The sequence below is a fragment of the Phyllopteryx taeniolatus genome, chromosome 12 (assembly GCF_024500385.1).
Source record: "Phyllopteryx taeniolatus isolate TA_2022b chromosome 12, UOR_Ptae_1.2, whole genome shotgun sequence".
Lineage (NCBI taxonomy): Eukaryota > Metazoa > Chordata > Actinopteri > Syngnathiformes > Syngnathidae > Phyllopteryx > Phyllopteryx taeniolatus.
This window is the reverse complement of record NC_084513.1, coordinates 11,782,966-11,810,592: the sequence shown is the minus strand read 5'-3', so window position 1 is coordinate 11,810,592 and position 27,627 is coordinate 11,782,966. Positions and strand designations below refer to the sequence as shown.

The 27,627-nt window shown below is 36.9% G+C and overlaps 2 protein-coding genes across 6 annotated transcripts in view; one reads left to right on the top strand and one right to left on the bottom strand.

The window, feature by feature from the left end:
• LOC133486628 (RNA-binding motif, single-stranded-interacting protein 1) overlaps window positions 1–27,212 on the top strand; it is a 30,666-nt gene extending 3,454 nt beyond the window's left edge. For all 3 annotated transcript variants that reach the window (XM_061792065.1, XM_061792064.1, XM_061792063.1), the window contains exons 2-13: window positions 2,817–2,995; window positions 10,090–10,148; window positions 11,183–11,274; window positions 15,436–15,593; window positions 17,332–17,411; window positions 17,913–18,028; window positions 18,895–18,944; window positions 19,035–19,122; window positions 20,273–20,320; window positions 21,009–21,119; window positions 24,865–24,945; window positions 25,032–27,212. In XM_061792065.1, coding sequence (XP_061648049.1) covers window positions 2,844–2,995; window positions 10,090–10,148; window positions 11,183–11,274; window positions 15,436–15,593; window positions 17,332–17,411; window positions 17,913–18,028; window positions 18,895–18,944; window positions 19,035–19,122; window positions 20,273–20,320; window positions 21,009–21,119; window positions 24,865–24,945; window positions 25,032–25,103 — 1,107 coding nt within the window. In that variant the 5' untranslated portion in view covers window positions 2,817–2,843 and the 3' untranslated portion in view covers window positions 25,104–27,212. The remainder of the gene's footprint in view (window positions 1–2,816; window positions 2,996–10,089; window positions 10,149–11,182; window positions 11,275–15,435; window positions 15,594–17,331; window positions 17,412–17,912; window positions 18,029–18,894; window positions 18,945–19,034; window positions 19,123–20,272; window positions 20,321–21,008; window positions 21,120–24,864; window positions 24,946–25,031) is intronic.
• Window positions 1–27,627, bottom strand: part of tank (TRAF family member-associated NFKB activator) — an 83,435-nt gene that overhangs the window by 49,710 nt on the left and 6,098 nt on the right. The window lies entirely within an intron of this gene.

Sequence of the window (27,627 nt, the reverse complement as noted above, 5' to 3'; positions counted from 1 at the left end):
AAATTTTGCTGCACTCTGTTTGCGCAGGCTCTGTCTCTACGTAAATGCACGGTGACGTCATTGTTTATGCACTTGAAAACATGGCATCCTACCAGAGCTGGTCTGCGACGAATGTTTTTAATTACTTGTTTTTCTCAAGTTGTTATTTTAATAAAAGTGTAAAAATAATCACAATTACTGTGGTAAATAGATGACTGAGCTCCATCTTGATACATTCCGTGATGTTTACGTGAATCAGGGTGTGTCACACGTCTGGAAAACGGTTGTTCCGATTAAATGTGGATCACATGTATACACCAGATTGGAATAGATCAGGTCACATGTAATAGGTTGACCAGAGATGTTCAATTGGAATGATTTCCATCGGAATGTCAAAAAAAGTCTGCACGTAAACCCGGCTACTGATTCATAAATGATTCCAAATTGAATTATCCAAAAGAGAGCATATTAGGCCCGCTGTACACTGAGTGACACGACTGAAGTGGACAGTCACGCCAGGCGATTGACCCTTGCATATACAGTGGAACCTCGAGAGAACAGACTAATAGGGTGGGGGGGGGTCGTCCGATATAGCGGCTTGTCCGTTACATTGAAGCACTTTCTTTTTTTTTGTGTTTGAGGCCATATGCACCCATATTTCTGTACAGTACAAAATGAATTCTTTTGTAGGTTTTTTTTGCGTGGCCTAAAATGCCCGGTACACCACAAAGTTATTGTAAATAAATATTTTAAAAAGCTTGAAAATGTTTGAAAGTTTCATATTTTATCTAAACTTACTATGCCAGTGTGCTTGGTCATGGTGACGTTGTTGACGTACAGTACTCATCATAGGCGAGTCTATTTATTGAGCCGTTAGGAATTAGTGTGCTTCATAGTAGGGCTGCACGATATTTTGTTTGAGCATTGTCATCACGATGTGTGTGCAATAGTCACATCGCAGGGTCTGCTGCAATGTTGGTGTACTGTAATATACAGTGACTAAACTGTAATATTAAAAGTCACCAGCAGGGAGACCTGTATGGACATGCGCAAAAGATTAAAATATTTTACACTTGGGCTGCTGCATTTCCTATTTTGCGCTTCAGAATGAAACTGGCAGGTACACGTCAGCTGCGTGAGTGCGCGGGGTATGTTCAGGGACACCGCGTAAATGGTAGTGAATGTGTTCCTTTGTAATACAGTACATAATTATAAACATGGATTACCAGGAAAATTATTTGTATCAGAATGTTACAGTTAAAGCAATGAAAAATCACAATGCGATAGTAAGGAATTTATTTTGTTTTGTAATATAATAATACATTATTTTGTTAATATTGTCAGCCAGAGCGACAAGAAATGCAAAAGTTAATGTCCTTTCACCATCATTCCTGTCATATCTGTGACCGGCTAATATGTCAGTCCCATTCTCTGCCTTCATTCCGCCACAGCCACAGTAAACAACAGCGGCCAATTCTGGAATCACTGATTTCTCACTTTTTTAAAAATACTACTGATCAACATTTTCAAATCTTTATATATCTTTTTAATAACCTATTCCTGATTTATAAGGTTCAGCTACCTTTTCTCGCACTTCCGTTGTTTTTTTCTTCTTCGTGCTTTTCCCAAAATGTGCAAGGGTCTCTCAAGAGTTTAGAAGCTCGTTGAATACATATTTATATACAGACACTAATTTCAAATCAAACAAGTTGCATGTGTGGAACTTAGCGTTAATAGCCATTTAAATGTGTGTGTGTGTGTGTGTGTGTGTGTGTGTCAACATGTTTGTATATTTTCAGGGCAAACACTCAGTGTATGCAAAGTTTTTTGGTCAAGGCCATTTTGGTGATTTTGATTTCAGTTAGGGTTGATTTAAAAAGGGAACACAAATTTATGTGATTAAAAAAACAATGGCTTCAACTGACCACTATCCCCATATAAAAGCTTTCCGCATGATCACTCCTATTTAAAGAAAAAAAAAAAACAAAAAAAAAAACTGCACGATAGTTTCGTGGCGTTCAGCCGTATCGCTCGATGTGCGGTGGGCCCAAGCGACTCATTAATGACACTAGCTCTAACATTAAGATGCCAATTCATAGTAAACACCCCCACGGAAGCATATATGTCATAGCAACAGGCCTACAGGCCTTTGTGGACCTTGATTATGCTTATTGAAAGAGAAGCAATGGACATTGCTTCATGGACAAGGATGACTGCTTGGTTAAAGATCAATCCTCTCCCTCACATAATCAGGGCAGAGAGCAATGGTTAGATTTTATTTTCTGCAAGTTAATCTCATGATTATATCTGGAACACTAGCTCTTAGATGTTTGGACCCAAAATAGTTATTGTAAATTGATGGCACGATTGCTCTCACTATAATCGTGGTATTTGTTTTTAAAGCCTGACCAGTACTGCATATTCTCGCCAAAAGATATTACCCATATTTTAGCTAATATCATGCGGTCTGTAAGTGACAATTGCGTATCAGTCATAATGTTATGTAGTATGGTTGTATGATTCAATTATGACCAAAACAACATTAAGGACATTTAGGATTAGGTTTTGTGTTCCAAAAAAAAACTATTATTTCTCTCTAAAGTGAAATTAGAGGTACAGTTTTTATCTTTTTAACATAATGTTACATAGTTCTATGCTAGAAATTTACAGGACTGTGGAAAAGACTAAGGCCTAATATCTCACCATTAGCTTTCAGTGACCATTTTTCAAAATGGGCATTTTGCTATATAAAACATTCCTAATGCTAATACATGTGTTGAATAGTATTGATTTAAAATCCAGCATGACTTTTAATTGGGGCTTGTTTCCCCCTCCAGTCACCTGTTACCCTACTGTCTCACCCCATGGCTCCACCCAGCCCTAGTAACAACAGCAGCACCAACAACAGCAGCAGCAGTAGTACTGCAGGCTGGGAGCAACTCAGCAAAACCAATCTCTACATCAGAGGGCTGTCCCCATCAACAACAGACCATGACCTGGTCAAACTCTGTCAGCCGTGAGTACTGCACTTCCTCTTGTCATTATGTACTATTGAATGTGCCATTGATTGTCTTGTTCCAAATTGCGGCAGCAGTCATACACTGACATATAACTGGTTTAGTGCCGATAGGGTTTGTAAGATTTAAGCGCTATGGACCGGTTTTATAATGACAGTAATAATGACAATGTTGGGATTTGTAGCTGACAGTGAATGAGTTTTTATAGAATAGATGCAAGTTGAAGACTGTGATGAGGCATATCTATTTGTGTCTTAAAATACAACAAGTACAATATTCCAAGCTTCGTATTAATGCTAAACTTTACAGTACATGGAGATATTCTGCCCTATTTATGAACCTCCAGCCAATTATTTCTCTATTCAGTAGGTCAGAACAGAGGTTCAGCTCAGATTATGATATTCATTAATTAGATCTCAAGGCACAGTTAGAGGGGCTGGAGGGTGCTTTACTGACCTCAGGGTCTATGCTCTCTGGAGACGATATATTTCAGTTTCATCAGGGGTTAACTCCCTTTATGTTGAAGAGAAGTTACTGAGTTTAAGGGTTCGATATGTTGTGCTTTTAAAGCAGATTTCTGCAGCATCTGCAGATATGCACACAGAATCTTGCTCAATTTACATTCCTGGCTGCCATTGATTTAGTGTAGTGAAGGGCTCTCATTATCATATCTTTTTAGTTGTCATCTCGATTATTCCATAGAATAATCGTCCCCCCCTCAGCCAATTATTATATTTTTCATTACTCTCATGCATTATATTTTCTTTTTTGTGGAATTGACTTATAGTGCTAAATGATATAGTGCTAAATGATATAAGGTCGAATACTGACTCGGGAAAGGTGTCAATTCTGGTCTTCTTGGATCTCAGTGTGGCTTTTGATACGGTAGATCATAATATACTGCTGAACAGGTTGGAAACGTGGGTAGGACTAAATGGAACAGTCCTTAAATGGTTCAACTCCTACCTGGAGGAAAGGAGTTATTTTGTAACCATTGGAAGTGTTCAATCTCATCGAATGACAATGACCTATGGGGTCTCTCAAGGGTCAGTTCTTGGACCCCACCTGTTCAGCCTGTATATGCTACCCTTGGGTCAAATTCTTCATAACTTTAACCCTCTGATGCATGCGGTCACTACAGTGGACAGCTACTTATAGGAATCTCAATATGCATGCATCAGAGGGTTAATTTTGACTATCATAGCTATGCAGATGACACACAGTTACAGTATATCTAGCAGTGTCTCCAGATGACTACAGTTCAATTGAGGTGTTGTGTCATTGTCTAAAACAGATGCATAACTGGATGAGCCAAAATTTTCTCCAATTAAACCACAACCAAACTGTGATAATTGTTTTTGCCAATAAAGAGGATTGCTGTTAGTAAATACCTGGAGTCACTCTCTTTAAAAACCAAAGACCAAGTCCGAAACCTTGGTGTACTGATAGATTCCGACCTGACTTTCAACATCATACCGATTACTAAAACTGCCTTCTATCATCTGAAGAACATATCCAGAGTGAAGGCTTGCATGTGCCAAGCAGCCCAGACCAGGCTCATCCATGCTTTTATCTCAAGTAGACTTGACTATTGAAATGGTCTTCTGACTGGACTCCCCCAAAAAGCATTAAACAGCTGCAGCTCATTCAGCATGCTGTAGCTTGGGTTCTGACCAGAACAAAGAGGTCAGAGCATATTGCGCCAATTCAAGTCTTGACACTGGCTCCCAGTTCGCTTCAGAATAGATTTTAAAGTTCTGCTACTGGTCTTTAAATCACTAGTTTAGGTCCTGAATACATAAAATAAATGCTAATGAAATGCGCTATATAAATCTGCTTTGCTTATATCCTTTAACTCGGTACTGAGTGTATGGTTATATGGGGATATGAGCACAGGAGAAACTTGGTTTTCATTTCCTTACATTTTTTATTTTTGTATTCTTGTTATTATCATTATAAATGTATTTATCTATTTAATTTATTTTTACACACCATCGCATGATAATCACGCCACTTTGCACTACCTCTCAATCTCTGCTTACCCATGAGATGTGTTGAAAACAGATGTCTCGTTGTTTACAGGGAGCAAGCTATGCTAAGCTAAATTCCCTGGAGAAGCTTAAACATGTACCAAGACACGTTTAACCAGGCACAAAGATTTAGTAAATAATGTTTTACTTCAGTAAAGTAGTGATGGTACGTAGTGTGTCGAGGCTTCAGGTTGTTCAGTACTATGGGACCGGTTTTCAAGCAACACTTCCAGAAATGCAGACAGTAAAATGTAAAGCAACAGTTAACTTTCACCTTCTCATTGTTGCATTCAAAAGTGACCAATATAGGTAGACTTCACACAAATGACTCAATAAACCTCTGTGCTCATTACCCAGCATAGTTTCTTTTTTACTGAGGCTATATAACTGTCCAAAAAAATCATAGAGGAATAAAGACATATGTGTGCTGGTTTTCACACATCTATGTTTTGTGACAAAAATCTTCCTTCTCTTATGCAATTATTTAAATAAGAATACAAATCTCAGCAACTGCAAGAATAATTAAATTTTTGTTTTTTGTTTACTATTTGAACTGTGGTGTATGTATGCATGTATGTATATATATATATATATATATATATATATATACATACATGTATATATACATACATACATACATGTATATATACATATATGCATACATGTATGTATACATGTATGCATACATGTATGCATACATGTATGCATACATGTATGCATACATGTATGCATACATGTATGTATACATGTATGCATACATGTATGTATACATGTATACATACATGTATGCATACATGTATGCATACATGTATGTATACATGTATGTATGTATACATGTGTATACATACATGTATGTATGTATACATGTATACATGTATGTATACATATGTATACATACATGTATGTATGTATACATGTGTATACATACATGTATGTATGTATACATGTGTATACATACATGTATGTATGTATACATGTGTATACATACATGTATGTATGTATACATGTGTATACATACATGTATGTATGTATACATGTGTATACATACATGTATGTATGTATACATGTATGTATGTATACATGTATGTATGTATACATGTATGTATACATGTATACATGTGTATACATACATGTATGTATGTATACATGTGTATACATACATGTATGTATGTATACATGTGTATACATACATGTATGTATGTATACATGTGTATACATACATGTATGTATGTATACATGTGTATACATACATGTATGTATGTATACATGTGTATACATACATGTATGTATGTATACATGTGTATACATACATGTATGTATGTATACATGTGTATACATACATGTATGTATGTATACATGTGTATACATACATGTATGTATGTATACATGTGTATACATACATGTATGTATGTATACATGTGTATACATACATGTATGTATACATGTGTATACATACATGTATGTATACATGTGTATACATACATGTATATATACATGTGTATACATACATATGTATACATACATGTATATATACATATGTATACATACATGTATATATACATATGTATACATACATGTATACATACATATGTATACATACATGTATACATACATATGTATACATACATGTATACATACATATGTATACATACATATGTATATACATATGTATACATACATATGTATACATACATGTATATATACATATGTATACATACATGTATATATACATATGTATACATACATGTATACATACATATGTATACATACATGTATACATACATATGTATACATACATGTATACATACATATGTATACATACATGTATGTATATATACATATGTATACATACATGTATGTATATATACATATGCATACATACATGTATGTATATATACATACATACATACATGTATGTATATATACATATGCATACATACATGTATGTATATATACATATGCATACATACATGTATGTATATATACATATGCATACATACATGTATATATACATATGCATACATACATGTATATATACATATGCATACATACATGTATGTATATATACATATGCATACATGTATGTATATATACATATGCATACATGTATGTATATATACATATGCATACATGTATGTATATATACATATGCATACATGTATGCATATATACATATGCATACATGTATGCATACATGCATGCATACATGTATGCATACATGTATGTATGCATGTATGCATACATGTATGTATGCATGTATGCATACATGTATGTATGCATGTATGCATACATGTATGTATGCATACATGTATGTATACATGTATGCATACATGTATGTATGCATATATGCATACATGTATGTATGCATATATGCATACATGTATGTATACATACATACATACATGTATACATACATACATACATGTATACATACATACATACATGTATACATACATACATACATGTATACATACATACATACATGTATACATACATACATACATGTATACATACATACATACATGTATACATACATACATACATGTATACATACATACATGTATACATACATACATGTATACGTACATACATACATACATGTATACATACATACATACATACATACATGTATACATACATACATACATGTATACATACATACATACATGTATACATACATACATGTATACATACATACATGTATACATACATACATGTATACATACATACATACATACATACATGTATACATACATACATACATACATACATGTATACATACATACATACATGTATACATACATACATACATGTATACATACATACATACATGTATACATACATACATACATGTATACATACATACATACATGTATACATGTATACATACATACATGTATACATGTATACATGTATACATACATACATGTATACATACATACATGTATACATACATACATACATGTATACATACATACATGTATACATACATACATACATGTATACATACATACATGTATACATACATGTATACATACATGTATACATACATGTATACATACATGTATACATACATGTATACATACATGTATACATACATACATGTATACATACATACATGTATACATACATACATGTATACATACATACATGTATACATACATGTATACATACATACATGTATACATACATGTATACATACATACATGTATACATACATGTATACATACATACATGTATACATACATGTATACATACATGTATACATACATACATGTATACATACATACATGTATACATACATGTATACATACATACATGTATACATACATACATGTATACATACATGTATACATACATACATGTATACATACATGTATACATACATACATGTATACATACATACATGTATACATACATACATACATGTATACATACATGTATACATACATACATGTATACATACATACATGTATACATACATACATGTATACATACATACATGTATACATACATACATGTATACATATGTATATATACATACATGTATGTATACATATGTATATATACATACATGTATGTATACATATGTATATATACATACATGTATGTATATATACATACATGTATGTATACACGTATATATACATACATGTATACACATGTATATATACACATATATACATACATGTATACACATGTATATATATATATATATGTATATATATATATATGTATATATATATACACGTATATATATACATATATATGTATATATACGTATATATATACATATATATGTATATATATATATATGTATATATATATACACATATATATGTATATATATATACACATGTATATATATATATACATATATACATATATACATGTATATATATATATATATATATATATATATATACATACACACATGTATATATATATATACATATATATATATATATATATATATATACACGTGTATATATATATATATATACATATATACATATATATATGTATATATACGTATATATATATACGTATATATACGTATATATATATATACGTATGTATATATATATATATATATATATATATATATATTAGAGCGTTAGCCTCACAGTTCTGAGGTGCGGGGTTCAATCCCCGTCCCCGCCTGTGTGGAGTTTGCATGTTCTCCCCGTGCCTGCGTGGGTTTTCTCCGGGCACTCCGGTTTCCTCCCACATCCCAAAAACATGCATTAATTGGAGACTCTAAATTGCCCGTAGGCATGACTGTGAGTGCGAATGGTTGTTAGTTTCTATGTGCCCTGCGATTGGCCGGCAACCAGTTCAGGGTGTACCCCGCCTCCTGCCCGATGACAGCTGGGATAGGCTCCAGCACGCCTGCGACCCTAGTGAGGAGAAGCGGCTCAGAAAATGGATATATATATATATATATATATATATACACACATGTATATATACACATGTATATATACGTATATATACATATATACGTATATATACATGTATATATATATGTATATATACGTATATATACATATGTACATGTATGTATGTATATTTGTATGTATGTATATTTTTAGCAAGAGGGGATATTCATTTTTAATATATAATTTTATATATCCTCCATTGCCTAATACAGTATTTTGAATGTATAAAATTACAAAACAATGTTTAATTTCTGTGTTTTGTTATCTATGATTCTTCTGCTTTTAGTGATGTTTTAGTTTTTTTGCCTTGGTATTTTTGCCTTGGTATTTCAGTATTGGTATTGAGGTTCTTTATACAGGAATAATATTAAAGGCAGAATTTTGGTATCATGACGACACTAGGGCACTTGGACCTGCGGTGCAAATCCAGCCCGAGTGAAAGAAAGTATTTTTCCGTACTCCCTAGTAGGGGCTGTGCATGGAGCCACTTCCTAATTCTCATACCATTGCAGTGATGTCACTGTTGCTGAAACCTCCCTTTTTGTATGTTGTACAACTGGCTCTCTTTGTTCTAATGCATAATGCACCTCCACATACCTTGCCTTTCTGCTTCTCCCTCAGGTATGGCAAAATTGTATCAACAAAGGCCATCCTTGACAAGACTACAAACAAATGCAAAGGTGTGTGAAGTTATTTGTTTCTGCTAACATAGCACACCAGTGTTCATTTCAGGCTAAGATGGCTTGTCACACTCGGGGTGGCACTATAGTAATTTTCGTAGTTACAAATTAGGAGCATTTCTGTACCTTTTTGGCCCTTGAAGTGGTGTGGATATTCATTGTACAGTCAGTTTGTGGTCATAATGAACTCTTTGGGGTACATTTATATAAACTATATACTTGGGGGGCACAACAATTGACTCATTTTGTAGTGTAAAAGTTTTATCAGCCTAATCAAAGTAATTTATCAGTTTAAATAAAAAAGGTGAGTCTAGCTATTTTTAATCTCTGAGCAGGTTATTTTAAGGTTCAGCCTTTGTTGGTGTGTAAATGTCACGGTGGTTGGGGGTTCCCTGGTGAAGTGGTGGACTCCTCTGTTGAGTGACATGTTTGATCTCATTCACTGCGACTGCCCATTGAAGTATTGTCAATTTACTAATACAGCACATACACATAACCAAGGAAAATCTCCTCTATACTTTGACCCTGAAAAAATGAATAAATAAATAAACATTGAATTCTGCCCACAACTCCAGTTCAACATTAACTGTCCAACACTGATGGTGGTTAAAACCAAGAAAAGGACTCAATGTCAAAATTAGGGTGTTCTGACAAAGGGTTTTCAGCTTTAAGAACAACCACATATTCACCTTTATTTAGTTTGAACAGGCTAAAAATAGCTTCAGTAGAAGCCAGGGACTATGGTTTCACCCTGTTTGTACACCACAGAACAAAGAGCTGACCTCAGCCAGCAACATCCCTCTGGTATCTGCATCCTCAGCGCTTTTTGCTGCTCTTCTTCCACACACGTATACATTCAAACCATATATTGATAGACTAACATAATACAGACATACAGGTACAACAAAATTGGAACCTGTATGCAAGGCTTAGTAACACACAAACCTTCCACTAGATACTGACAAGACAAGTGACATGATATGTTTGGTGATGACTGTAGTGTATTGTCCTTACTGTCCTACTTGTCTCCTCAGGATACGGATTTGTGGATTTTGATAGTCCCACTGCAGCTCAGAAAGCTGTGGCTGCCCTAAAGAGCAGTGGAGTACAAGCTCAGATGGCAAAGGTGAGGGATCAGTATGCTCACTTACGTACAGTAGACTGTATATGTGCACCTTTAAGTGTTTCCAAGGACCTTTGTACATGCGAAATAAAAAGAATTAAGCAAATTGCCACATTTTCAAGTATGCAAGTGTTTTTTCTAAGCTTGTACTCTTGTATAAATCTGTCATTGTGCAGAAGACCCCACGTTCACAAACTTTTCATATCTACTCACAAAATTCTATGTGGCCATATGCACAGGCTTTCATACCAGTGTGCTGCTGGCTCCACTGGTTTTTACTTTTGCCAATAAAACAAATGGAAGAATACATAGTTTCACAGACTGTGATACTGTCATAGTCAAAATGGTTGCCAATACAGAGCTATTTAGAGCACCCACCCATTATTAATTAATCACACAGACTCATTTCCTCATTTTCCAAAAACCCACCTTATTACCCATCCATTACGGACTATTGAAAACGCATATTGTTGCCTGAAATACTACACTTTTCTTGTGTATGTTTCCATGCGCAACTCTCATGGTGCCCATTGGTATTCTGGTATAGCTATAATTCCCAGATTGGCTTAAGGGTTTCCCATCAGTGGTGCCAATAAGCAGATATGGTGATGCACCAGTAAAGGTATTCACTGTGCGATCAGAAATTGAGAAATATTTGCCCCAAACCAGCCCTAGATTCAAAACACACACACACACACACGAGAAAATGTTAAAGCTCAAATGTAGCAGTTAATGATGCTTTATATGATAATACTGTTGTCAGTGGCATTTACTTGCAAAGGACGCACTTGCTGTACTTGATGTTCGACATTAGCTTTGTGTTGTCATGGTAACTGGAACCAGTTGGGTGAATTGCTTCTCATAAAGCAGTGAGCAAGAACCCTTGGCCTCATTCCCTTGTTGGGGGAGTTGTGGTACTTCTTGACATGCCTCTGTGCACCCATTTACCCCTTTTAATTCAGATGGAGTAGCCTGGAAGTTTAATCTTTGCACTGTGGAAGAAGGTCAATGTCATGTCCAAATAAAGTGTGATGCAGTGTCTTTAATCCTGTTTGGACATTCTGATTTGATTTCGATTTCTTTAGGCTGTATGAACATTATTTTGCACCTTTTACCGCTCCGATCTTGTTTGTACCTTGCAATAAAATGAAGATATTTGTCAAAGAAGCATTTTCACAATAGGAGGCCCGTGTAGTATTGTGCGATGATATTATGATTATGATTCGTAGTATTATACAAGAATGTCTATGGTGCCATGTAAACCTATACAGTGGTCCGCGTCTGGAGCCAGAAGCAGGCCCATACGGACCTACATCTATAGCCCAAAAAGAAGTTATGATTCGAGACATACGGGGCGCTTCTATTTTAAGCATGATGAACGTACAGACCAATCACATGCGAGTTCAGCCATCCAACGAGACCTTACACAGCCCATCAAGTCTGCATCAGGCGGTAATCACTGACTGTGCAAAGATCAGACAGAGATGCGGAGAAAGGGAATAGAGAGAGAAAGAGACTCAGCGTGGAAGTTGAGTTAAAGACAGAAAGGGAGAAACTTTAAAAAAATGACATATAAAGGAACATTTTGAACAAATGGCACCCTCTGAAAAATTTTAAGGGGTCATATTTTACCAAACCAACTTTTTCCAGTATTTGGGATGTATTATTGCTTCTATGGTGCCTCAGCAAACATGAAATACGAATTAAAATCGTCCACGCATTCCTGAGTTCCAGACGTTTTTCTGCCGGGAGGCCTGAAATCCTGTTATTTGAATTTTACGAGCTAGCGAAGATCTCCGCCTTTCCGCTCCCTAGGCAGCACTGTCAACATAACACGTGTGCTTTCATAAGTGGGCCTTCTACACAGAGGCAACCAATCAGAGGAAAGGGGCGGTATTGGCCAAATATGGACAAAGTGGATACAAAACTGGGTCAAACAGAAGTAGCTGTCAGAGGTGCCTTTTCTGGACATTCGTAAGACAAAACCAAGGTGTTTTTTAAATGAAATTGACACTTTTTTACTAAGTTCATGTTAGAGAGTCACTCTATGGAGGTCTAAATAGCTGAAATATGGGACCTTTAAATGGAACAGTCAGTCATTTTTGCTTATACGATACTTCTCAGTGAAAAGTTCCCACTGAGAGCACTTAGTTATGAAAAGGGCATATGTTGAATTATAAAAAAAATAAATGGTTTTGAACAAACAATCTCTAGAACTGTTCAGTTAAGATTTGTTAAATCCAAATATGTACAATTTAGACTTCACTGTTGTGTCGAGAATGCTAAACAGAAAAGGGGAAACGCATTTTTCTTTATTTTTCTTAACTTAAGCACTTTATTTGAACACATAATTTGCACTTTTTATTTACTTGGTGAAATTCAGGCCTAGTTTTATTTTGTAAATGAGAGAACATTACATAGTTGTGCTCATAGTTTGATTATTCGGGCAGGATTTGTGTACCATTCCTTAAAAAGAAAACATGAAGGATCAGGCTTAACACTTAATTTTATTGGGATTCAAATGAAACTGTCAGGGATTTCAGAAAAGCACAATCATTAAACAAAACAAATTAAATCATGAAATGGTTCTTGTTCAGTCGTCAGTCATATTTTAAAAAAAAATTTCACACATTCTGCTAGGGTAATTAAACATGAGCACAACTGTACATATCAGCAGTCATACATATTGATTACATAGATGTACATACAACAACTAGGCTACGCAAATATACAGTACCTCAAAATAAATAGACACTATATGATCTTCTGGATGTTTGTTTCAAGAAATATTTTTGATCTGCATTTTCAATAAACATCAGAATAATTAAAACATTTAAAAATAAGCAGGAAACTCCCCTGTTGCACAGCAAAAATGGTATACAGGTTCACCAAGTTTTCAATCTGGTCCTTTTTAAATTTTAGTTAAATACCCCTGGTTCATACATGTTTTAACATTTATAGTAGTGATTTGTTCATAACATTTATTTTTCTGTAAATCATTGTTTTTAGTTATTTTACATTGTTGTTTCAGCTGCAAGAAAAGTTAATTTATTTTAAAAACTAAAACAGTGTTAATTCTGATTTGTTTTACCGTTTTTCCTAAAAAAAAAAAATACATTAATAAAAATAAAAAGATCCATTAAAGTACTGGATCGATAATTAGTAACGTTAGTATCGTTAAAATCTTAGCAATACCCATCCCTCCTGAAAGGGCATTGCAATTGCCTTTTATACATCATCCAAAGTTCATCTATACTAAGCCTACATTAATACAATAAAGTCCATCCATCCATCCATTTTCTGAGCCGCTTCTCCTCACTAGGGTCGCGGGCATCCTGGAGCCTATCCCAGCTGTCATCGGGCAGGAGGCAGGGTACACCCTGAACTGGTTGCCAGCCAATCGCAGGGCACATAGAAACAAACAACCATTCGCACTCACAGTCATGCCTACGGGCAATTTAGAGTCTCCAATTAATGCATGTTTTTGGGATGTGGGAGGAAACCGCAGTGCCCGGAGAAAACCCACGCAGGCACGGGGAGAACATGCAAACTCCACACAGGCGGGGACAGGGATTGAACCCCGCACCTCAGAACTGTGAGGCTGACGCTCTAACCAGTCGGCCACCGTGCCGCTACAATAAAGTCATGTTTAGTAAATGATCATATTATTACCATCCTAAACAGACACAATAATCTCCTCCATTGCGTATACCGGAGGTTATTATTCAGACAGCCAAGATGCTCAAACAAATGCCTAGCTCTCCTCCCTTCTGCACTGTGATCTCACCAAACCAGTTGTGCGTTCTGTACCAGTTTATTCTGCATTCTGTTTTCTTTGGCTTGCTCATTATGTTTAATTGTAATCAGTTGATTTTTCCCTGTAGTGCGTCACCTTGGTAACTATCTGGCACTAAATGCAGTGCTCTAAAGCTGATGAATATTAATGTTGAGAGCCCGCTCCCTGGGGTCGAGTAGTCATCGCTCACATTTCTGCTGACACTATTAGAAGAGAAATGAGCTGATGTGAAAATGAAACCTCTATGACTGTAGGCAGCTCAATATATCAGTAATCATAGTGGCCATTTTGTACCGAAAGCTAACCGGAGACGGAGATGAGCACGGACACAATTGAGTAATTACACATCTCACCCTTTTGCCCTTCAGCAACAAGAACAAGACCCAACCAACTTGTATATCTCCAACCTGCCACTGTCAATGGACGAGCAGGAGCTGGAGAACATGCTGAAGCACTTTGGCCAGGTTATATCTACCCGCATCTTGAGGGACTCAAGTGGAGCAAGCAGAGGGGTGGGCTTTGCCAGGTAGGACACTATGTCTTATCAGTTATTTATGTATTTTAAGATTGAGAGGTAATTTGATTATGAAGAGGTAATTTGCCTATCAACTAATTTAATAATAAACAGTTAAATAGTAACTATACCGTAGTTTATATGAGGTAATAGGAGAAAGAATTGATCATTTAAAGATTTCGGCTGAATGGCTGAGCAAATTGAGGCAAATTGTAATGCACTACATGGCTGACACCAGCAGTGGTGTCATTGATTGAGTTTCATTCTCAACTAGTTTGCATTCTAAAAAGGAACAACGTTCTGTCATCTATGGGAAGTTGGACTACATCCTTGTAGACCTTTGCTATGGCACAACTACACTTAGCAGCATTATTCGACTCTATACAACAGAGAGAGCTTTGACAGCCCCTTTAAAATATAATGTTTCAAAACAAAACAAATCGAGGAAATGTGCCTTTCCTAGTTTAAAGTCATTTAAATCTTTGGTGTGTCTCTGTGGGGGTTGGCATTGTTGCGTTACATCTTATGTCTGGTTAATGTATCTCAGTGAAGTCAGGGACATGGGATTTGCCTCGCTTGGTGTTTAAATGCACCCTTCCTAGTATGCAGTCAGAAATGACCAGGGATTTACACATTGCTACTCTAAATATATTTATGGATTTATTCAACCTTTATTTATCCAGGTAAGGGAATTGAGAACTGATTTTCATTTGCAACGCCAACCTGGCTGCAGACAGCAGAGTAAAACAAAGTAAAAGACATTTTACATTACATACATTTTACATGCATTATTGGCCAATGGTGATAAATTTGGCATTAAAAAAAAAGGAAAACAGCAACTCCATGTTATGAGATCCAACACCAGAGCTGTAGCACAAATTATTTCTTGACAAGTTAACTCCAGTAGCATTCAGTCGCAAGCAGACCTCTACGAAAGGCCAGCCCATCCAAATTTTGATCACCAGGAAATTGCATACCATCGTTGATACTATCTGCCTACGCTCGGGTTTGGTCAAAGTCATGTTAAGCGGTACCGAACTTGTTAACCCATTAGTAATGGCAATACACTAACGGGAAGATGAGTGCAGTGATGCAAAACACAATTTCCAGGAGCGGAGCATCTAATCAGGGCTCTTCAGATTGAGCCAAGCCAAATTCATGACATGTGACATTTGTTTTTTCAGCATGATAATTCAGACAGTTTGAACCGTTACTTTTGCACTTGTCTGCACAATCAATCATTTCCTAAAAAGAAGACAAACTAGAATTTATTAAATGTCACCCTCGAGCACAATACCGGTTGGAAGTCACACAGCCGTGTTTAGAGCTAGAGCCCAAAAAAATCATTGACTATGTGAAAAAGATAGCTTTCAGATGTGATTCTAACACCAGAAAAATAAGTAAAGATCACTTCCATTTTGGAGTTGATGTACATTTCTTACCTTAATGCCTCGAAAAAAATGCTGATCCAGTACAGAATGTGAACCGAACTGGGACCTTTTGTACCAAACAATCATTTTTGGCGCCGAGTTACAACCATAGAAATGAAGGCACATTTCTTTCCAACTTAAATGTAAATCACTTTTGTTTTGAAGTCCATAACAAAAGCAGTTGGATGACTTTTAATAATCTCCTTTGTAAATAGTTTCACAGTGACTGAGTAACTTAATTATAGGTGCAATGGCAACTTGCGCCAGTTGAACTTGTTTATTGCTGATGCAGTTTTGCTGTATGTTTCTCATACATTCAGGATGGAGTCAACGGAAAAATGCGATGCAGTCATTTCTCACTTCAATGGCAAGTTCATCAAGACGCCAGCCGGTGTACCAGGTATATACTATATGATTAGCCTTACGAAGCCAGGAATATTAAAGAATACATTTCTCATATTAGTTGAATCACACAATATGAACGTATAATAGTTCAATCACAGAGTTTATGGTCAAATGAATTCACGAATTATTGTACGTTATGTGTTCTGATGTTGGATGTATAAGCTCTGTAAATGGGGCAGGAAGTGGTCAGCCAACTGTTTCCTCCTTCTAGTCGGGGGTCTGTTGCTAGAGATCATATACATTCAGCCTAAGAGGCTCACTGTGGCCTCCACTCCCAGTCTAATCTTTTTAATTGGATTATCAGACAGAAATAGTCCCTTCCAGTTGTCCCTCCTTTCAGAAGGCCGGGGGTGTTTACAGCCCCTCAGCCGCCAAATTAGAAGCTTGTGTTGTCTGGCTGGTTAGTGAATGACTGTTCAGAAAACATGACACACAAAATATTGTCATCCACCCTGTTTGATAAAAACTGGTTTCAAATCTCTTGTCCTCAATCCAGCACCTGCTGAACCTTTGCTTTTCAAGTTTGCTGACGGTGGGCAGAAAAAGAGACAAAACCAAAACAAATTTCTTCATAATGGTCGAGGTTGGCTAAGAGATGGAAACACCAGACTGGTAAGTTGGACAAACTTTTTCTTATATTTCAAAGAGTCCATCCTCAATCAGTGGTGTTTGAAACACCACATATGTTATAAGTGAACCTCTGGGGTCAAGCAAAACCCATTGGAACATCGGCTATGGCTGTTCAATTTGTTCAGATACTTTTTTTCTTTATATCTCTGATAAACAGTGATGACCTATGGTTAAGATGGAGTTTTTCTGCTTTGAATGACAATCCTCTTACTTCATGCAACTGAGTAAATTCTTTTCTCAGTCTTCTTTTACAAGTAGGTCCTCTTGTTGAGGCTGCTCTTTTTCGTGTCACGAAAATACATAAAAAGAAAAACAATGCGTGATTGTTGCTAAATTGAGGTCTAGTGAGCTAAATAGAAGCATACTTAACCACATCTACAACAAAGTAATTTTCAAACTTTCACAACTGAATCAGAATTTAGCTTGCTAGGAGACAGCAACATAGATATACATAATTGTCCACATTCTTTATCCTGGTCACATCACATGTTTGCAAGACCTTTTAAAATTCATGTGAAAATAATTTATACCCCAAAGCCCAAACTTAAAAACTACTCTTAAGGCCGCACGCAACAGTCCAGAATACTGTGCTTCGGCACTATTTCTTTTGTTTGTTTGTAACCACGGCGTACCTGCTAAACGTGGTGGGACTGTCCCAACTTGTCCCAGATGCAAAATCACCACGCCACAGTAATTCCTATTGGCTAACTCTATAACGAACATGAGCCAAGAGCGTCATGTGAATAACAACAACAGAGAACATAAAATACAACTAGTGTGTTGGGGGAAAGTGATGATAATGCATTCTTCAGCATTTTTGCCAAACCTGTGTGTTCCTTTCCCACCAGGCTGGAATGACACTCACATATGATCCCAGTGCAGCCGCAATGCAAAACGGGTAAGTTGGGCTTCTCATCCAGTTGTGCTCCCGTGGTACCTATAGTCAATCTCACTTAATGTACACATGGTTCTGATTTTGTTCGCATAGATTTTTCCCACCGGCGTACAGCATTTCAAACAGGATGATTGCTCACACGCCCATGTCCACATACATGTCTCCAGTTTCAGCATACCAGGTTTGGGTTCTTGAATCTCTTTTCTCTTTGTGGAAATATTGTACATATGCACCCAAGAGCCACAATTTATTGACAGCCAATACAGAAGCTGATAAGTTTTTTTTTTTTTTAAGTGCAGTGGTGCCTTGCCTTACACGAGTTTAAGCCATTCACGTTGTGACCACGTTCGTAATGAAAAACACGTGTACCTCAAATGATCTTTTCCCACTGAAATGAATAGAAATGCCATTAACCCATTCTAGCATGACAAAAAATGTTTGTAATGTTTTTAAAAAGAAAAATGGCACGCTAAAGTAATACGTACAGTACAACCATACAGTAATACCAATTAAATCATTTGTAAATAATTAAACACTTTTTGCATCATGATTTCATGTTTCAATTCCCATTGATATTTTGCTGCTACTTTTGATTGCGGTCCTTGGCCACTAGGGAGCAGTATAATACGACATACATATAAAACACAGAAGATGCCCAAACCTAAGTGACTCATAAGCTGCGTAATATTACTAATTGTTTTGCAGAGGATGGGGAAAAAATGCTTGTGACTTGTAGTACATTCTGTCTGCATGTGTTGCTGTTTGTGTTCAAATATCTGTTGCATAAAAGGTTATAACTTCTGCAACATTGTTGCTAGTTTTGTTAGCCCATCTATGCAATTTTTTTGTTAGCATTAAGCTAGCTGACTTTCGTGCATTTTGTGTTTGGTTAAGTAAACGTCTCATTCTTTGTTTTATGTTTAAACTGCAACTGAGGGTGGCTATAAACAACTTAGCACTGTGTGGAAAAGTTTACTATCTGCCACCAATTAATGCTGGTAACTCAAATTTGAGTGACTGCTCGTATCTCGAAAAATGCATGTTTGATCACTCCTAAGTGCAGGTACCACTGTATTTCTCAATGTCAATGATTATTTAATAATTTGTATTATTGTGGTTCTTTGCAGTGGCTTAGATCTAATTTGATTATTCTATGCAGGTGTAGCTACTGAAGTGGTATTTTGATATTTTAAAAGATGATCCAGTGGGGTCATCACTTTTGCACGTCATTAAACAACATTCCTGTCTGTCCACGGCTTTTCATCAAGAAAAAGGGCCGATTAGGGGGATTACCTCATTGTTTCTGCATGTTTTTCTGTGTGATGTTACAGGTGCACAACCCGTCGTGGGTGCATCAACCCTACATCATGCAGCACCCTGTAAGCACCCAAAATCTTGTTTTTTTTCATCTAAACGCTTCGTTTTTGGTTCTAGCAGAACTGAAAACTTGTTTGTGTAAGCTGCACACAAGTCACATATGGGGAAGGTGATCCATACAGTACAATTATAAAGTGTCTGGATGGACATAACAGGTGTGTTATGATACAAATACTAAGATGGGTATGAAATGAGGCTCTGGTTTTGCTTTGTTCTAAAAATGGCCAACATGCTTGCAACCTGACCACACCACGTGACCGTTGCCTGCTCTGGTCATGACGTTCAACATTAATAAATAAATATTAAAAGGTGCCATCGGCACTGTAGCGGTTCCTATTACCTTTCCTTGAGTGATTGTGACTATAAATTCACATTTTGGAGTTAGTATTTGATGGTAGAATCTCTCTAAATCTCCTAAACTTTATATACTGTTTCTCATAGGATTTGTAGACTGGTCTTCTTCAGACAGTAAAATAATTGCGACAGAATCAACAGCACCTCTGCTGGTTGCAGCCAAGCACTCCATTTTGCCTCAATACACAATCAATTTTACACCAACCCAGTTCTTAGCAATGAATCAATTACTGTGCCCATCCTAGAAATTCAAACAGTAAATATGAAATCTTGTTTTTTTTTAATTTTTTTTTTTTTTACAATGTCTGTTTACGCTCCTCTCACTTTTGGTTCCAGGGTGCAGTCATATCGCCCTCTATGGAGCCATCATTGTCACTGCAGCCCACATCCCTGATGACTCCACTGGCACAGCAGATGAGTCATTTGTCTTTGGGCAATGCAGGAGCGGTGAGAGAATAGCGCTTCATATCTTTGTCTAATAATGTGTTCTCTGCCTTCTCTGCCACACCTTCCCGGATCCTGGAGTAGGGTGTAACAATTTGGAAAATACTCTTAATTGCATTTTTGTTGTTTCTTTTAAAGAAATATTGCGATTCCGATTTAGCATGCAATTTTTCGGGAGGAAGTTTGGCATCTCAGGCAAACAAATAAATTATTCTATAATATGACCAACACAACATTGGATATAGCCAACAAATAACGCTTTCCTGTAGGTAGGCCTAAATGTTATGATGAATTGATATGAAGAACAAATCTTTATTTTACTATTCAATTGTAAAAAGAAAAACCTTCAATCACAGTACAATATTGACTTATGGATTTAACTTCATACCTTGTAAAAATGTAATACTGTATAATGACGCTCTTGCCAGTAGCAGTAGCACTGCTGTCAGTGTCAGCCGAGTATAGAGATAAAGTGGAGAGTGACGTGTGACACTTTTCATCACCAAGATGTGAGAATAAAAGCGGTTGAAATGGTAAAGTATATTAAATGTTGATTAATGTTATCAATTACTGCAAAAGTGTTAAATTAATTCACTTATTTGATGATCCCCAAGAAGGATCGTAAGGACTTTATATGAAATTTTCTTAAAATTCAAAGCAGGACAAAGTGGTCTAAATTACATAAGGAAGAGGGGTGGTGGGCGTGACTGTTTACCTTGGGCCCCCAAATGACTACCTACTTACGGCCTGCTTTGAGCCAGCACCGGCACCGCTCGTCATGGCAATCACAGTGGAATTAGTGGCTCGTGCCTGGATGAAAAAGGCAGCTAGCTAGTGAGAACTAAGTGTGAATTGCAGGACACATTGACCATTAAACGTACGTCACGGTAATAAAAAGGCACCCTTGAATTCGGGGCCAAGCGGCGGATTTTTATTTTTTGCTTTGACTTGCGAGCACAGCCTTGAGATACGAGCGCTGTATTGTGGCAGTGAACTCAACTCACTGCACAATAAGCAGCAGTTTGTCAAACATTGAGCTAGTCATCAAAAAAGAGGTTTCAAGCTTTTTAATGCCACACCCAGTGAAGTTTACTGTAAAACTAAACAAAGAGAATTACACATTTTGTATTTCAACCCGCCACGTAGATTTGCCATCAAAAGGTTTGTTTAGCTTAATGCTAACAAACAATGTAAATTGCCAGTGAACATGCTAACAGTTGACATCGATAGTTGCAGTTTTAGAAGTAACGGATAATTTGAGCTCAAATGGTGGAGCAACACATACACAGATAAATGTAACAATACTTACAGGTAGGCTTTACATGATCAGCATTTTTGGGACCGATCAGCGGATTTAAGAAATCGATAACAGATCCAATCACATGATAGAGGAATGTGTCTATTTAAATGACCTGTTCATTTACTGTTTATATTTGTGTACCTAATTGCTCCAAAAATTATATTTACAATAAATAATGTATTTTTGTTCCTCTATTTATGCCAGTTAGGGATAGTGACAGACAGAACAAATGAATGGTCTTCTATTAGATGTGCAGGAAGTACATACAGTAATTAATGTATCCACTTTTTGGGACATTTTTGTTTGTTGGTGTGCCGTGAGATTTTTCAATTGTAAAATATGCTCTTTGTCTCCATAAAGGTTGGAAATCACTGCTCTAGTCAGATCGTGTATTCTAATCAGTCAGGTCAATTTAACATTACAATATGACAGAAATAATGGGTGCTAACTTACTGTAATTAAATTACTTGATTTTTAATTAAATTACTTCACCCACACCAAAACTTTAGAGCATGATTCGACAGAACGGCAGCATATTTACGTCCAACCGTTCGTGCTAGCAGTACCTTGCTAGGCTACATAACATTTTGTTGCCTGCTTGCGAGCCGTATCGTATTAAAAGTGCAGGAACATACCTCAAGCAAGCCTTAAACGAACGTCCTCTCTTCTCCTGAGCACCAGTGACCACCAACACAAGTTTTTCCCCATTTTGTTCTTACAAACACACGGCGCGCGCCACTCTTGTTGTCGTCGCCACGGTAACGAGTGTATCCGGTCGCATTTGAGTTGACAAGATAAAGCCCACTGATCGTAAAAAACGGGATGCGGTGGTATCGGAATACAATGTTTTATTGCAGTAGTCTGACATAGTGCAAGCATGAAAGAGCAAATTTGTCTTGTAGTCTGATCCGGGCATTACATGTTGTCTGTCTCAGATGTGTTGTCTGTTCCACACGTTTTTTTTTTATAACTTTATTGGCCGTCAGATATTTACAGGTCTACGTCAAAACACACGCAACAAGGCTAAAAATAAACTAGCTTTTGGGTTCAAATATACTGTGCACGATGGCGACACAGAGTAAAATGTCTTTTGCGGAGCCGATCACATTGATCGGATCGGCGAATTATGACATTAAAGCCGATCAGCATAAAATGCTAATTATCGGCTGATACCGATAAGGCAGATAAAATCGGTGTAAAGTCTACTTACAGGCATATTCTTTATCCTCTACAAAAAATGACTGTTACAGCATCTTACCGAGTCACAGTAGTAGAACTGGAGAAGAACAACCACTATTTTTTTGTTTGAATCTGCATATCTGTACAGTATTATACTGCCTCCTAGAAGCAAAGGCATTCATACCATAAGGCATTGATTCCCAACCAGCGTGCTGTGGCACATTAGTGTGCCATGAGCGATCTTCAGGTGTGCCATGGGAAATTATCAAATTTTACTTAACTGCTAAAAAAAACCTGATAATTACCGTTTTCAGTGTTGGTCCAAAACTAGGTTTTTATAAAAGTACATTATTATTGAGTGCTATTTTAACTTATTAACAAATGCAACCCAAAAAATATAGATATTTTTGGGAGGTTAGGGGGGATGAAACAGATTACAGGAAGTCCTTGAGTTACGACGCACTCGACCTACGACGTTTCGACTTTACGACGCTGTGCCTCGTCCGCCATTTTGTCCCAGCACCATAGTGTTTCTGCTTAGCTAGTGCATAGTGCTTGTCTGTGTTTGTGCGGCGGGAGTATCTTTGCCTTTTTCGTCCTCCTTTTTTCACACTCTCAGCAGTAATGGTAGGTACAGCATCTTATTTTTTTTAATTTTCTTTATACGAAGTGTTAGCCTGCTACGGTCACCTGACCGTGGTCGGGAGACACAGGGGTTAACTCCCTTCTCTCGTTGTGCAGCTGAGCTGGGTGGCGGCAACAACAAAGGCACGAAGCACCGATTTGCTGCTTTAATGGCTTTATTAGCTCCTCTGCACATTCAACGTCAACGGGTCCTCCGCTAATCGTGACTCTTCCCCGGTCGCTGTCACTACACTTGCTACTATATACACTCGCACTCCTTCCTCCTTCGCAGTCCCGTCTCACTCACACATCGACCCACACGCCCACACACACTGACCTTGCTGTCACAATCACATGGGACAATACACGTAACAGAAGTATTTCGCCGTAAATTTCGACTTTAACGGTGAAATCCGACTTACGCGGAAATTCGTGTTACGTCGCCAGCGTAGGAACGGAATTCGTTCGTAAATCGAGGACTTCCTGTAATGGGATTTAAAGATGATTTGCAATATGCGTGTTTTGAGTTATGAGTGTGGTCAAGGAACAAATTAAACTCCTATCTCAAGGCACCACTCTATATCAGTTGTAACAGCAGGCCTGGAACTTTTTATATGACCATCGCGTTCTTTCTCTGCTATTCAGTTCATGACCACCAACACTCCCATGCCAGGTGCTTACATCCAACAGTACACGCACATGCAGACAGCGGCTATTCCTGGAGAGGTAAGTGCATTATCGTCCTAAAGCTAAACTTTTTGGGCTAAAGCGGAAAAGTGTAAGAATTGGCATCATCGCATTCTATCTTTCAGGAAAATGGAGTCGTGTCTCAGATGGACACAGCCGGCAATCCTTCCCCGTACGCCTACCAACAAACCAAGTAGTGCCGACTTAATGTTTGGACAACCACTCAGCAATACCGGCAAAAAAACGCAATGAACGCAAAAGATCCTTCACTGTTTTGCAATTGTCGGACTCGTGAGGCTATTTTTGGTATTGTGTTTGAAGAGTATAAAGAATACTCTACAGTTTATCAAATGATTTTAACAACTACTAAGAACAAGTTTTGAAAAGGTTTTTCTATTTTCGTACAAGAAACTGTTTATTTTTTACCAAAGACTGCCAGCAAATCCAAGAAAAAAAACGTGCATGGTGATAAATGTCTCTTTTTCAGCCTGATATTTTGACGTTTTTGTGCTTGCTGTGCGAGTGTTGCCATGGCCAAGTGTTTCGTGTTTTCTTCTCCCGTCGTGCTTTAGGATGACAATGCTATCTGATTACAGTTTGCCTTAACAGTTTTACTACAGTGATGGTTTAGATCACCACAAAGAACTGGAAGCGAGGGCTGTTGCTTTGTAAATGAGCTATGAAATGTTTTTGCTCCACCCCTGTCCATGGACTAATAGGAAATAGATTTATGGAGAGTATGTTCTGACTCCTGTTGATTTTGTTGTGGTATTTATTTAGAAAGGAATACTTTACATGGTCCTAGATGTTGTGCTGAAAGATCTTTTGGATCTAGCCTTTTTGCCAACCCCCTAATGTAAACTAGCTGACTTTGACCTATAGCATCCTATTTAGTGGTAAATTTGGGTTGCTATTTAGATGATAGTGTGTGTCTTTTTCATTTTTATTTAACAAAGCCAAGAGGAACACGTGGCTTTAGAATTGCGCACACACAACAAAGCCTTGTCAAAGGACTTCGTGGGAGCTAACATGAGACATGAATTGTATTGGACCTCTGTTTTAATAGGAAACTAACAGTTGGCACTTTGTTTTATCGCCAAAGATTAGGAGTTTGTATACTGAGGAAACAGAATCTGTCTCTTTTACCAGAACAAGAGTGACTGCAAGTAAGCTTGCAGCGATGGACTGTGCCTTTCTCAATCAACATTTACACTCAGTTTGCATATGTACAATAGTTGTAATGGACGCAAAGAAGCAGGCCAGGATCCAAAAAGTGCCACAGACTAATTTTGTTCTTACATAAAAGGAGACCGTACAATGTTAATGAGGTTCTAGTGTAAAAAATAATAATTTAAAAATTTTTAAAAAGTGGTTTGATCTGATATGACAGCACTAAAAGTGGTGCTTTAATAAAAAATAAAAAAAACTCTGGTTCTTTTTTATATAACATTTATGATCAAGGTGCCCTTCTGCTATTCCAACAAGTGGTCAGTCAGACCAGATATCTACCTCAGTTTTTCCATGTTCCTCAGTTCCAAACTGGGTTAACAAGTCCAGCCCACTTCCTAGACCAAAAGCTGAGTTCAGGAGCTGGTCACACGATGCAGTTTCCTTTCTTTTTTTATTTAGGTTTTTCTTCAAGACATTTTTGTACAGTGTTTTTTTTTCCCCCAGGAGGGGGTCCAACCGCATGCTTCTTGTTGATGTTTCAGTCGCTACTTCCACCTCAGTAAATTCCATAGAGAATGAGTTGTGTTCACTGGTTATGTGCTCGTTTTTACAAGTTTGATGCCCCATCATGGGAGGAGACAAACTCACAGGCAGCATTAGTTGGGTGTAAAGAGTAACTGAGATTATACTTGAGATTTCTGTCTCATGCCCGACTGATAACTTAGAACTGTTTTGTGAGTTTTTGCTGCTAGTGGCATCTGAACCAAGTGCCATATGGTATATGGGTCAAGAACTGCAGAAGTGTGTCAAGGAAAAACTGCTCGTATCAGCAATCATGTTGAACAGTCATTAGGTTGTATGGAAAGAAAATTCTTATTTATGAAGATTTTTTTGTACAGAAAACTAGAGGAAGAGCTTAAATGAATTTTTTTTTTTTTTTTTTTTTTTTAATTTGTGTTGAGTTGTACCACATACTTGCCAGTGGTGATTTGTTTGTACAGTTAAAGGCTTCTCACGCCTTTGTTTGGTAGTATTAAGGCCAAACTTGTTTTCCCTTGTAGATTGCTGCCTCAGGTTTATTTTTACTTCTTTGATTCTTTTTTTTAATAAAGAAAATTGAGATTTGTAAATGTTTACTGATTTTGTTTCATTTGTGAATAAGACAACAGTTACTTAATCTACTGTATTTCCTCAAATAGTTGCCTCCTCTAAAATAGACCCCGTTTCTCAATTGACAACAGAGTGCCATTATCTTGAATAAACAAGATGCCTCTTTTCCTCTTGGGGGAAAAATAACAGGTGGTGTTAGTGCCACTAGGTGGCTGTAATTAATGACATCTTGTACCACAGTGTGTCCCGGGAGACTCTTTACCACAATGCAATCTGTAAAGCTAAATATATTATGGAGTTTAGAGCGAAATGGGGTGTGGGGGGTTTACAAGCAACAGAGTTACAGTTTAGTGAGTGACAAAGGCAGTAATAGCAAAAAAATAACTAACCCTATGCATTATACATATTTTGATTACAATTTACTGCAACAGTGGGCGGGGG